The sequence below is a fragment of the Triticum urartu genome, chromosome 3 (genome assembly GCF_003073215.2).
Source record: "Triticum urartu cultivar G1812 chromosome 3, Tu2.1, whole genome shotgun sequence".
In the NCBI taxonomy this organism is placed as follows: Eukaryota; Viridiplantae; Streptophyta; class Magnoliopsida; order Poales; family Poaceae; genus Triticum; species Triticum urartu.
The window spans coordinates 705,095,788-705,110,249 of NC_053024.1; the positions used below are offsets into that span (position 1 = coordinate 705,095,788).

The 14,462-nt window shown below is 43.7% G+C and overlaps 1 protein-coding gene across 1 annotated transcript; it reads left to right on the plus strand.

Annotated features, from left to right (window-relative positions):
* Positions 1-347: 347 nt before the first annotated feature.
* Positions 348-1,253, plus strand: LOC125549305 (protein CYSTEINE-RICH TRANSMEMBRANE MODULE 13-like). Its single transcript, XM_048712748.1, has 3 exons — positions 348-581; positions 759-864; positions 988-1,253. The coding sequence occupies exons 1-3, from the start codon at positions 539-541 to the stop codon at positions 1,034-1,036; spliced, it is 198 nt and encodes a 65-aa protein (XP_048568705.1). The 5' UTR covers positions 348-538; the 3' UTR covers positions 1,037-1,253.
* The last annotated feature ends 13,209 nt before the right edge of the window (positions 1,254-14,462 follow it).

A 14,462-nucleotide genomic window follows, 5' to 3' on the forward strand; every position in this document is an offset into this window, starting at 1 on the left:
CCCTAGACACACCCATAAATTTTCTCTGGTTAGCTAGCCGGCGATGGCGTGACCGAACCGTCGATCCCTTCCACCAACCTGTGCATGGCCGGCTAGCTTCTCGATCACTGTACATGCGTACCATGTCGATCACTGGCTTGTGTGTGTGTGTGTGTCCGCTCAACAAACCTCGGCCATTGATTCGAGCAGCACACTTTCCATTCGTCAAGCTCGTAAAGGCACGTGATGTCTAGTCACCTCGAATCGAATCCGACTAATGGTCAATCTGCAGCCGCGTAGCGTGGTGTGAAAAGGTGGGGGGGTATCTGCTATGCTCTATCTATGTACTCTCCGCGTGCCTGTTGCGACGGTGGGGGTGGCCAGCAGCTTGCCGGCGGCGTGTATATATAGCTAGGACCTTTGGGCGTCGAGAAGAGCAGACAGGCACCCATCATCATCCAGCTGAAACCATCGGCCGATCGCTCGCCGGAGCCGAACACAGCATCGATTCTCCTCGCACGCGCACGTCGGAGGTGGTCGATCGATAGATAGATAGGTGATGGAGAACGACAGGAACAACCAGGCTCCGCCACCGCCCCCAGGTTAATCAATCTCCATCGTCATTTTCGACCTCCATGCTTATTTCTGAAACTGTCGCTGGATTCGCTGCATCGATTCAGTTAGCTGAAGTGTCGTCTTCAGATGAGATAAACTAAGGGAAGGTACCCAAAGTCGTTGGCTTGTTTGCTCACGCGTGTCCCGTTGGTGTGCGTGTGCAGGCTACTACCCGTCGGCGGCTGCGGAGCAACGGCAAGCCGGCGGCGGGAAGAAAGGCCGCCGGGGAAGCACCAAATCCAAGGGCGAGAAGGGATTCATCGAGGGATGGTACGTACGCAGATAGCTGCTCCATCGATCGATCCCACTACCACCTCCTTTGTAACTTGCTTAATTGTCGCTAGTGATTTCCGACCTGATATATAGTGTCTGAATTTGGTGTGTCTTTTTCAGCCTGGCGGCGTTGTGCTGTTGCTGGATCTGCGAGATGTGCTGCGACTAACCGGCCGGCGAGGTCACTGCCGGCAAAATACGTTGGTGCTAGCGCCTATGAAGATTGAAGAACGTACACATACAGAGAGTCGTTGCTTGATTACAGTGTTTGTTTGTTGTTTTACGTTCTGCGGAAATAACCGAGAACGCGTGGGTTCGTGTGTGATGTCCATGTCCTACCGTGCGCCACACCTATAATCAATTTTAAGGCGCCAAATTATCGGCTACTATTGAGGATCCTCTAACTAAAGATAACATCTGCCGTGCAAAAAAATGAAAGCTTTTATTTGCAGAGGGGGAAGTCGTGAAGGCGTAATCAGTTCAGCACTCACTTGTGCAGAGGTGGTACTAGTAGTGGGATCGAGGTTTTTTTTTCTTTTTTCTTTTGAGAAATATATAGTTGTATGCATCATAAGCAGATCGAGTGGGGTTATCCTCCTATAAAAAAGGATCTATCTCTGATTAAACAAACAGGGTCTATCTCTGATTGCTCGTTTGGCAGCAAGAGAGAGCATGTGTAGCACCGTTGATCGCCCACGGACTCTTGATGGCCCGAACTAAATTTGCAATCCTTCAGGGAATTTCGCCATGAAAAAGTGGGAACGGCTTTGTCTCGCTTCATGCGAGACCGCCCTCCCGTCACTACTATTGAGCAGGCCAAGTAGCTTCCTGTGTGTTTGTTCCTTTTTTTTCATTTTGTTTATCTTAAAATATTCTAAATACATCTTATCTTATATTTTATTTTTACTAATTGGATGCACCATACGAGCCTCCACATTAATCCTAGAAAACCTCCTAAAAATAACCTTACGATCTTAATTCTACGGTTAGGATGAAAAAAAAGATAAAAGAGTCCTATCTTTACACGTTTGCAGTTGTATGCATATGAAAGAATAAATAAAACTGTCCAATCTCTACACGTTTGGAGTTGTACACACATCATCACATTTTATTGAGAAAAGTCCACTTTTCGTCCCTCAATTCTTCGGCTTGCTCATTTTTGGTCCCTCGACTCTAAAACCAGACAGATTGCACCACGAACTCTCGTAACCAGCCACTTTTCGTCCGTGCGGGGTTTCTTCGCGAAGTCAACCCGGTTTTGACCACGGGATGAACAGTGCACGGATGAACGGTAAATCGAAAACAATAGCAAAAAAAATAAAAATAAAAATCTGAATTTTTTTACATCGAAGATACTCAAGTGTGCAAGGTGCGTACGAATTTTTGTCATGTTTGGACGTTTGAGGAGCCCGCGGCAAAAAAAAAACTAAACTAAATGTACTCGGTGATGAACAGTAAATTCAGAAAAATAGCAAAAAAAATCAAAACAATCTGAAATGTTTTGGCATCAAAGATTATCAGGTGGGCAAGGTGCGTGCAAATTTTCGTGCTGAAATGACATCCGAGGAGCTCGTGGCAAAAAAAAAATACAAAATAGTGTACGTGTGCGTGCTTCTTCGGGTGGTTTTCAAACCCTCGGATATCATTTCAGCACGAAAATTTGCATGCACCTTGCGCATCTGAGAATCTTCGACGTAAAAAAATCAGATTTTTTTAAAAAAAATTGCTATTTTTTGTTAATGTTCATCACAGAGTACATTTAGTTTTTTTTTGCCGTGAGATCCTCAAACGTCCAAACATTACAAAAATTGGCACGCACCTTGTGCACCTGATTATCTCCGTCGTATTTATTTTTTCAGATTTTCTAATTTTTTTTGCTATTTTTTTATTTTACTGTTCATCAGTGCACTGTTCATCTGGTGGTCAAAACCGGGTTGACTCGGTAGCGAAACCCCGCAGGGGCGAAAAGTGGCTGATTTCAAGAGTTCGTGGTGCAACCTATCTGGTTTTAGAGTTGAGTGACCAAAAGTGAGCAAACCGAAGAATTAAGGGATGAAAAGTGGACTTTTCTCTATTTTATTCGAGGGTTAAGTGTCACGCATCAGCTCCGGCATTGTGGGACGATAAAATAACAGTTTGTCTAATTCACATCTAGATATTTTTTAAAAATGTCACATCTAAGCTTTCACAAATATATAATGTGGCAACAAGAAACAAAAAAACTAGGATAAGAAAAAAAGACCACAAATAGAGTGAACATCAGTTTAGATGTGAGATAAATATGTCACATCTAGATGTGTCCTAGACAGACCCATGAAACAAACTCGGTAAATTCATGAACTGCAGATGCACGATGCTTCGAACAGTACCAGCACATCAGCTGATTGATTCTCGCTGCCGGCCGGAACACATGAGCACATAAAGGGAATCAATTAGATAGCTAGCCATCACCAATTATTTATCTGATCGGCAACGAGCGCAGAGGCGAAGTTGTACCAAAATCATAATTCCCTCTGTGCTTAATTCACATACTTCCCTGGATCATGAGTAGAGTTGTGTGTTGCTCATATTCGATATACTAACCTAGGGTCGCCTGTGTACTAGGCCTAAACTGCGATGGTTCATACTTCTTCTTACCACGGCTTTATTAGATGTTTTGATGTCACCAATGCAGGAGGGATATGGTGTATAAGCAGAAGTCTAATTTCCACCTACATTAATAATGAGAACGAATTAAGCTAGATGATAAATAAAAAATTTCTTTGATTTTCTCTTTTATAGCGTCAGAATTTTCTTAATATTGAACAATAATACTGACATGCCATCATGAGACTATGTATGCTATTAAAGCATGAAGGCGTTGATAGTAATCCAAGAGAAAATATTGCTTTTCTCCATTGGTAGAGAAAAACCAACTAGACAAAAAACATATGAGGGATATCTACGGATTTCCCATCATTTACTAGGAGACCATAATGCATCTGAAGAACACATACCTTAATCCTATCTACTAATGCACTTTCCCCCCTCTCTATATATATGTATGTTGGTACTCATGAAGCTGCAAGATATATGGTCTTTAAGCCCTTATTTAATTGTTTTCTTTTAATTTTACCTCTTTCCTCTAGTAATATATTTTTCATTTATGACCAATTACTTCAATTTTCCTCGACATGTTAGTCACACACTTTGCCTTTTATAGAGCTTCCGTCTTAGAAGTTAGAATAATAAGTATCTATTGTAATTTAACAGGTTTAATATGAAATATGAAGCATAGTGAAAAGTACTTCGTCCATTGTTTACAAGGGTACCTGACTACTAGCCTTTGTCCTTAAAATCCAACACAAGAAGGTACTGGACTTCGTACCAATTATTCATTGTCAGTTCTGGGTTGCATTTGGAAAATGTTGATCATTCCTGTCTTTGTCAAATCTTTGGAGAGTTTTAAAAACAGTAGTGGATGTAGTCTTATGGTTTTATCAATTATTTTTATGAATATAAATGAGAGGCTAATTTATGTGCATGGCGGAGTGGTAGCTGTGCATGGCGGAGTGGCAGCTGTGCATAGCTGTACCAATGGGTAACAAATTATTTTTGACAAATATTAACCTATGTCACAAAAATCATTTGTGAATACCCTATAACACTCGCTGCTGACTTACTCAGATGGAACACAAATTTTCTAAAATTTTATGTTGCGCAAACCTATTTACATTTTTCATTGTCACGGTTGCGACATCTTATATTTTATAAACTTGATATAATACCCTATAACACCACATTTACGGCTGGGGACATAAATGTTAGCAATGGCAATATTTCCAAAACAAGAGAGATTTTTCTTTATATTTTACTTCGTAAACTATTCATATCATGTAACATTACCCTCCTTCTAAAAAAATATTTTTTTTGAGTACCCTAAAGCATGGTGAACTAATGTTTTGGAATTATGCAATAATGTTGAAGAAGAGTAATTTCTAGGCCGTGCAATCTGCACGGGTTGATGACTAGTATATTTGAAAGCTTATTTTAGAAATTCTTTTAGAGTGTTCACTACACATTAGAAAATTATTAACACAGTGTAAAATTTAGGTCGCACAACTTTTCGAAAATGATGATAGTTTTTAAAAAATGTTGGTGGCATTTTTAAAAAGGTTTTGACAATTAAAAAAAACTTAGTGTAATTCATTAAAAAAATTGCAGGTCATTAAAAAATGTCCATGCGCTTAAAAATATGTTCATGACACTTTCAAAAAATATTTAGAAAATGTAAGAAAAAAGTTACACACCATTAAAGAAAATGTTCCACGTATTTTTGAAAAATGTTTATCATGTATTAAAAAATCCAAAACATGTATTTGAAAAAAAATATCTGAAAATTAATCTAGATGTATAAAAAAATGTACAACCTATATTGAAAAAAGTATAGGTTTGTATAAAAAAACACAAGGTGCCGTCTTGCAGTAGGCGAATGCTAGACCCATCAGAAAGAATTTAGCCTGTTTGATTGCCCGTATTTATTGATGGACTGCATAGCACAAACTTTAAAGTATCTCTAGGCCTGCGTCCTGAAAATGCTTAAATTGACATGTTCCAGCGAGCCAGGCTCGTGCAATGCACTTGGGTGGCTCGATGGATGCAGCCTCCTTTCGTTTTCACAAGTATGCGTGAGTTTGCACGTGGTTCATTGTTTTAACTGTTAACCTGGTTCATTTATTAGTCCCTTCTAATCTACACAACAGTGCATCAAATTGATATAAACTCTGAAAAAAATGCATATTCACTAGTAGAAAAAGGGCCTGTTGTCCCGGTTCGTAAAGGCCTTTTGTCCCGGTTCCTGAACCGGGGCTAAAGGGTCGGTACTAATGCCCTGTCCCTTTAGTCCCGGTTCAATCCAGAACCGGGACAGATGGGCCTCCACGTGGCCTGTGCGCGGAGCCCAGGCAGGAGACCCTTCATTTCTGTGGCTGGGGTTTTTGTTTTTTTTTGGAAGGGGAGGGGGGTGGGGTGGGGGTTTTGGGGGTTAATTTAGGTGTTTCATATATCGTGTTAGCTAGCTATAATTAATAGAGAGAAGTGTCCTCTCTTATGTCCGTGCTTGGTCGACGCTACGTACTATACATACGTATAGAGAGGACTAGACACGCTAGCTAGCTAGTAAGCAAACGAAGAAAACAGAAGATCGTCATGAACATATATGCATACAGAGAGAAGTGATATCGACCACCTCTCCTTCTCTGAGAGATTGGTCGAACAACAAGTTCTCGTATATCTATCCGACACTACCGGCTACATATATACAATAATTATCTCTTACAAATATAATCTCCTAACATACGGACTCATGGTCCACATAGTATTCTCCGTCTTCAGCGATCACGTGGTCAAGAAAGAATGCCGCCAATTCCTCTTGAATTGCTCGCATGCGAGCTGGTGCTAAGAGTTCATCCCGCTTCCGAAACATCTAATTTGAAGAAGGGGGTCAATACATTATATATATATATATATATATATATATATATATATATATATATATATATATATATATATATGACTGAATGAAACTCAACACAAATGATGGTAATAAAATAAAATTGTGAATGTTGTTATTTACGCACTTCATATTGTTCGTCAGAGTAGCCCCGCTCACAGGTCGTGTGACGGATGGACTCGCAAATGTAGTATCCACAGAAATTATTCCCTTGTTCCTGCCACAACCACTTTACAAGAAATAGAGGTCAATCAAACTGATAAGAAAGAATGCCAAATGGTATTGATGAAACTAGCGCTTGAATCAATAGGAGATGCGCGGAACATGCTACTATAGTACTTACTTTCTGGTGTCTAAACTGCAGCTTCTTCGGGAGTCCCGGAACTTTTTTGGTGAATTTTTTCCAAACCCTGCCAGACAAAGAAAACAATTACTTGATATATCAGGAAATGAACAAAGTTGCTGATGTGGTGGATAATGATCGATTTAACTTACTTCTCGAGCATTTGAGTCATGTCCGCATAGTCCTGGGGATCTTTTCGTCTCGAGTCTAAGACGGTTACTAGTCCCTGCTCAAGCTTAATCTCTAGGAGAATATAGTGGAAACTGCACACGCATGCATAACTCATCAATTACATTACTATAACCTTGACTAATATATAAGGGAAACCGAATACGCACAAGACAGTAACACTCACTTGAAGTTGTAAGGAAAGAGTATTATATCTTTGTTTTCATTTATTACCAACGATCGTAGCAAGTTGGCCTCGGTATCTGCGAGATGAAATTTAACCTCAGTTTCATCTATGAGATATGTGTTAATGAACCCAATATCACCGACTTGTCTTTTCTTCAGTTTGGCGATCTTCAGTCTGCAAAATATAGTGAGGATAATTATAAATACATGCAATGAAAGAGTTGAGCTATATATGTTGGAAATATGCCCTAGAGGCAATAATAAATTAGTTATTATTATATTTCCTTGTTCATGATAATCGTTTATTATCCATGCTAGAATTGTATTGATAGGAAACTCAGATACATGTGTGGATACATAGACAACACCATGTCCCTAGTAAGCCTCTAGTTTACTAGCTCGTTGATCAATAGATGGTTACGGTTTCCTGACCATGGACATTGGATGTCATTGATAACGGGATCACATCATTAGGAGAATGATGTGATGGACAAAGACCCAATCCTAAGCCTAGCACAAGATCATGTAGTTCGTATGCTAAAGCTTTTCTAATGTCAAGTATCATTTCCTTAGACCATGAGATTGTGCAACTCCCGGATACCGTAGGAGTGCTTTGGGTGTGCCAAACGTCACAACGTAACTGGGTGGCTATAAAGGTACACTACAGGTATCTCCGAAAGTGTCTGTTGGGTTGGCACGAATCGAGACTGGGATTTGTCACTCCGTGTAAACAGAGAGGTATCTCTGGGCCCACTCGGTAGGACATCATCATAATGTGCACAATGTGATCAAGGATTTGATCACGGGATGATGTGTTACGGAACGAGTAAAGAGACTTGCCGGTAACGAGATTGAACAAGGTATCGGGATACCGACGATCGAATCTCGGGCAAGTATCGTACCGCTAGACAAAGGGAATTGTATACGGGATTGATTAAGTCCTTGACATCGTGGTTCATCCGATGAGATCATCGTGGAACATGTGGGAGCCAACATGGGTATCCAGATCCCGCTGTTGGTTATTGACCGGGGAGTCATCTCGGTCATGTCTGCATGTCTCCCGAACCCGTAGGGTCTACACACTTAAGGTTCGGTGACGCTAGGGTTATAGAGATATTAGTATGCGGTAACCCGAAAGTTGTTCGGAGTCCCGGATGAGATCCCGGACGTCACGAGGAGTTCCGGAATGGTCCGAAGGTAAAGATTTATATATGGGAAGTCCTATTTTGGTCACCGGAAAAATTTCGGGTTTTACCGGTAACGTACCGGGACCACCGGGAGGGTCCCGGGGGTCCACCAAGGGGGTCCACCTGCCCCGGGGGGCCACATGGGCTGTAGGGGTGTGCACCTTGGCCTATATGGGCCAAGGTCACCAGCCCCAAGAGGCCCATGCGCCAAGAGATGAGGGAAAGGAAGAGTCCTAAAGGGGGAAGGCACCTCGTAGGTGCCTTGGGGAGGTGGGACTCCTCCCTTGGCCGCACCCTTCCTTGGAGGAAGGGCCAAGGCTGCGCCCCCCCTCTCCCTTGGCCCTATATATAGTGGGGGAAGGGAGGGCAGCAAAACCTAAGCCCTAGCGCCTCCCTCTCCCTCCCATGACACACCTCCCTCCTCCCGCAGCGCTTGGCGAAGCCCTGTTGGAATCCCGCTACTTCCACCACCACACCGTCGTGCTGCTGGATCTCCATCAACCTCTCCTTCCCCTTGCTGGATCAAGAAGGAGGAGACGTCGCTGCTCCGTACGTGTGTTGAACGCGGAGGTGCCATCCGTTCGGCGCTAGGATCATCGGTGATTTGGATCACGACGAGTACGACTCCATCAACCCCGTTCTCTTGAACGCTTCCGCGCGCGATCTACAAGGGTATGTAGATCCACTCCTCCCTCATTTCTAGATGACTCCATAGATAGATCTTGGTGAAACGTAGGAAAATTTTGAATTTATGCTGCGTTCCCCAACAATATAGAGAGACTTAATGACAGAAGTAGTACTACTTACAGACAGTAGGAGGTGACCGTTGCTTTATCGAGGGCCAATTGATTGAAAAACTGAAAGAACTACTCAAATGGAACAGGCAACAGATCAATTCCAACGAGGTCATGCTCCTTTTTAACTCTCACATACAAAGTACTCCTCCCCCCAGACTCTTTGCAGATTTTCAAGTACCAATCATGCAATCTTCGCATCATCGTTGATAGAGATCTTTCATCTTTGACGAGAGGCTTCCCGTACTCGTATCTTTGTATCTGCACCTCCATGAAATCATAATGTACATCGTCGGGCAGGTAATCTCCAAGATTGCTATAACCGGGCACCATCCTCGGATCATTAGCGACGATGTCGCTAGGCACCTTGAGCGGTTCGCACGATTGCTTCGCTTGTTCGCCGAGCTATGCAATTTGTTTCCCAGCTCGTCGTTCTTTCAGCCTTTGATCACTGACAGTACTTCCCGACCGCTCCGCTTGGACAAATTCCTTTCCAATAATGCGCTCATAGTTTCCTTTCGGCGGAGACTTGGGTGGTTTTGTCAGGGCAGCCAGAATGCGCTTCGCTTTCACCGGATCTACCTTCTGCTCCGGAGGTGGATGTTTCTTTGCTTTCACCCCTTCAAAGTAGTTCCTCACTTCTTCCCGCGTGATCTCGGCATTCTCCTCTGGGGTCCTCTCGTATGGTAACTTCTCTGGAGTCTTCAGAGAAGGACCGAATCTGTATGTCCTCCCGCCTCTGGCTGTACTGCTAGACGCCGGCAGAGCAGACGGAGCGGTTGTCTTCTTTACTTGCTTACAAGGCGGAGGAGAAGGACTACAACGCGCTGGAGCAGACGGAGCGGCGGCAGGTCTCTTCCGCCCTTGCTAACAAGGCGGAGAAGGAGGAGGCTGGCTGCTCGGGCGCGCCGGTGCAGGCGGAGAAGGAGGTGGAGTGCCGCCACGCGCCGGAGAAGGAGCCGGCCGAGTGCCCTGATCGTCACTCACCGGAGGAGGAGGCGGTGGAGGAGGTGTTGTGCCCTGACTCGCCGGAGGAGGAGGCGGTGGAGGAGGCGGAGTGCCCTGACTTGCCGGAGGAGGAGGAGGAGGCGGAGGCGTCCAGTTCGGAAGGTTGATGAGCTCCTTCCGCCATAGGCATGGACTCTTCAGAGTAGAACCCAGCCTAGTCTCCCCTTCACCGGTAGGGTGGTCAAGCTGGAGGTCCTCAAATCCCTCCGTTATTTCATCCACCATCACCCTAGCATATCCTTCTGGAATCGGCCGGCAGTGAAAAGTTGCGCCGGGTTCAGTAGGATAAACAGAGCCAACAGCCGCCTTGACCTTCAAATTCATCCATTGTGTCATAAGGTGGCAATTTTGAGACTCCGTGATAGCATCCACGGGATAGCTGGCAGGAGCCGTCAAGGCATGCTCCGGCTGAAGCAGCTCGGTGGAAGCCACACTGCTTCTCCGCTGAGATGGCGGGGTAGCTTCGGGGGAAGCTTCGGCAGTTCGTTTGCTGCGATTTGCTTCTCGTTCCTCTATCGCTTGTACCCTTGCTTGCAGCGCCTGCATTTGGGTCTGCTGCACTTTTTTCCTCCTCTCCTGGCATTTGTAACCGCATGCGTCCGGAAACCCAACCTTCCACGGAATGGAGCCTGGCGTGCCTCGTGTCCGTCCAGGGTGCTCGGGATTCCCGAGGGCCATTGTGAGCTCGTCGTTCTCTCTGTCTGGAAAGAACGTCCCTTGCTGCGCTGCTTCGATATATTGCTGAAGCTTCTTGACTGGTATGTCCATTTGATCGTTCGTCCAAATGCACTTCCCTGTTACAGGGTCCAAGGTTCCGCCAGCCCCGAAGAATCAAGTCCGGCAACGGTCTGGCCAGTTAATTGTCTCTGGTTCGATCCCTTTATCAACCAGATCATTCTCAGTCTTGGCCCACTTAGGCCGGGCTACGAGGTAGCCACCTGACCCCGTGCGATGGTGATGCTTCTTCTTCGCAGCATTTTGCTTGTTTGTCGCCGACATCTTCTTACTCTTTTCCGATGTCTTGTGGGCCACAAATGCGGGCCAGTGATCTCTGATCTTCTCATATCTGCCCTTGAATTCTGGTGTCTCTTTATTTTCGACAAACTTATTCAGCTCTTTCTTCCACCTCCTGAATAGTTCTGTCATCCTCTTAAGAGCAAAAGACTTGATTAATTGCTCTTTAATTGGCTTCTCTGGATCATCCTCTGGCGGTAGGGTGAAATTTGACTTCAGCTCAGTCCAAAGATCATTTTTCTGCATATCATTGACATAAGACACCTCAGGGTCTTCTGTAGCCGGCTTTAACCATTGTTGGATGCTGATTGGGATCTTGTCCCTAACCAAAACCCCGCACTGAGCAACAAATGCGCTCTTTGTCCGGAGGGGTTCAATCGGTTGGCCGTCGGGCGCGATTGCTATGATCTCAAACTTTTCATCCGAGCTCAACTTTTTCTTCGGGCCTCGCCTCTTTACCGAAGTTGTGCTCGATCCGGAGGGCTAGAAAAAAGAACAAAGACTTAATTAATATGTGTACACACCAAAACAATGAATGCATCAATTAGCTAGTCAGCAGAAGCTTAACTAATATATATACCTGGCCGGACTCGGTTCGGTCACCGGAGACGTCATCACGGTCTCCTTCTTGCACCGGCATTGGGTCACCGGAGCCGTCCTCACGGTCTCCTTCTTGCACCGGCATTAGGTCACCGGAGCCATCATAATCATAGCCAGCTGCTTCCAGACCATCGGTGTCGTTGAGAAACAACGAGCAGACGGCATCACTTCCTCGTGCGATTATGTCCCCCAACAACTCTTCTTGTACTTCGTCTCGGACGGTGTCCATAGTTTCTACAAATATTGACAATATGGCAATTATTATTCAAACATGACAGATGGATATATTAGTGGCAAACGTAGAACTAATATTAATTAGTGGCCTCGATGCTGCTTCTCTAGGGTTTGGGGTGGCCTCGACAACGCTTCAAGGATAAAAAAAGAAGAGGAAGAAGAAAAAAAAGAGGAGAAGAAAGAATAGAGGAGTAAGAACTCCTCTATTCTTTCTTCTCCTCTTTTTTTCTTCTTCTTCCTCTTTTTTTTATCGGGAAAGAGGGTCGTCGAGGGTCGTCGAGTGGTAGAGGAAACCCTAAATAGCAAGTATCGTGGGTGTGAGATACATGTGGCCGTCGGTGTCGGACACTACATCCACGTCCCACAAGTGACGTGGGCGTCGTCGGGGCGATGACATGACGGGGCGACGACGGCGAGCACGGGCAGCCTGGCGGCGTCGTCGGGGCGGGATTGAAGAACTGAACCAAAATTTTCACAAGGGTGGCTTATATAGACGGAGCATTGGTCATGGTTCGTGGCACAAACCGTGACCAATGCCCCCCTTTAGTCCCGGTTGGTTCCACCAACCGAGACCAAAGGCCGCCGCTTCCCGCCCTTTGGGCTGCTGAAAAGAGGCATTTGGTCTCGGTTGCTGGCACCAACCGGGACTAAAGGCCTTGTGCGGCTGCAGCGTCGAAAGTTTAGTCCCACCTCGCTAGTTGAGAGGGGTGCGCAGTGGTTTATAAGCCCCACTGCCGCACCCCTCTCGAGCTTCTCTCCATTGCAGGCTTACGAGCCTAATTGTCACTGCTATGCCTATGTGCCTACTGGGCCTCCTGCGGGCCTGAATCCTGGCCCTTGGATGGGTTTCTAGTCGTATTCAGGCCGTGGGGGCCCAGTAGGTGGCACTTTTTTTGTTTTTTTGTTGCTTTATTTATTTTATTTTCTTTTGTTTTTTGCTTTATTTTTTAATTCTTTATGCTTTTAGTTTTAGAAAAATTATAAACTTTTTGTTAATGCCATTAGTTTTCAAATTTGGAAACACTTTTTTTGTTTTCTTTGTTGCTTTATTTATTTTATTTTGTTTCTACTTACAACAAAATACTTATTGTTGCTATTTTTTTCAGTTTTTTTGTTTCGTTTTCTGCATTATTTATTTTCTTTTGCTTTTTTCTTTATTTTTTTATTCTTTTTGCTTTTAGTTTTAGAAAAATTATAAACTTTCTATTAGTGCCATTAGTTTTCAAATTTGAAAACACTTTTTTTAGTTTTTTAGTTTTCTTTGTTGCTTTATTTATTTTATTTTGTTTCTATTTACAAAAAAATACTTATTGTTGCTACTTTTTTGTTTTCCAGATTTTTTGTTTTGTTTTCTACATTATTTATTTTCTTTTGTTTTTTGCTTTATTTTTTATTTCTTTTTTGCTTTTACGTAGCAAAATTATAAACTTTCTGTTAGTGTTATTAGTTTTAGAAAAATTATAAACTTTTTGTTTGTGCCATTAGTTTTCAAATTTGAATAGTTAAAATTTAAATTCTTTGAAATTTGTGTGAATCACAAGTTTGTGATTAACTTTACTAAAAAATGAACATAGATGCACCTATAGAGAAAATTCGACCTAAATTCATAGTTTTCAAATGAACTCTGAAAAAGTTGGCATAGCATACTCGTGTGTTACAAAGTTGGCATGGTATCATCATAATAGTTGCGGGAGAAAGTCTTCACTTTTTCTTCGCTTGTGTCATTTGTTTATTGCACCGTAACCATGGATAATCTTCATCGTTTATCAGGATGCTTGGGTCAGCCTTGACATTGAAGGGTGGAATTTCATGAAACTTTTCATAATCTTCAGACATGTCTGTCTTGCCGTCCACTCCCAGGATGTCCCTTTTTCCTGAAAGAACTATGTGGTGCTTTGGCTCATCGTATGATGTATTCGCTTCCTTATCTTTTCTTTTTCTCGGTTTGGTAGACATGTCCTTCACATAGATAACCTGTGCCACATCATTGGCTAGGACGAACGGTTCGTCAGTGTACCCAAGATTTTTCAGATCCACTGTTGTCATTCCGTATTGTGGGTCTACCTGTACCCCGCCGCCTAACAGATTGACCCATTTGCACTTAAACAAAGGGACCTTAAAATCAGGTCCGTAGTCAAGTTCCCATATGTCCACTATGTAACCATAATATGTGTCATTTCCGCTCTCGGTTGCTGCATCAAAGCGGACACCGTTGTTTTGGTTGGTGCTCTTTTGATCTGGGGCGATTGTGTAAAATGTATTCCCATTTATCTCGTATCCTTTGTAAGTCAATACAGTCAAAGATGGTCCCCTGGACAACAAGTACAACTCATCACAAACAGTATTGTCGCATCTGAGACGTGTTTCCAACCAACTGCTGAAAGTCCTGATGTGTTCACATGTAATCCAGTCATCGCACTGCTCCGGGTGTTTGGAGCGCAGACTGTTCTTGTGTTCATCGACATACGGGATCACCAAGGTAGAGTTCTGTAGAACTGTGTAGTGTGCTTGAGACCAAGAATATCCGTCCCTGCATATTATTGAGTCACTTCCAAGAGTGCCTTTTCCAG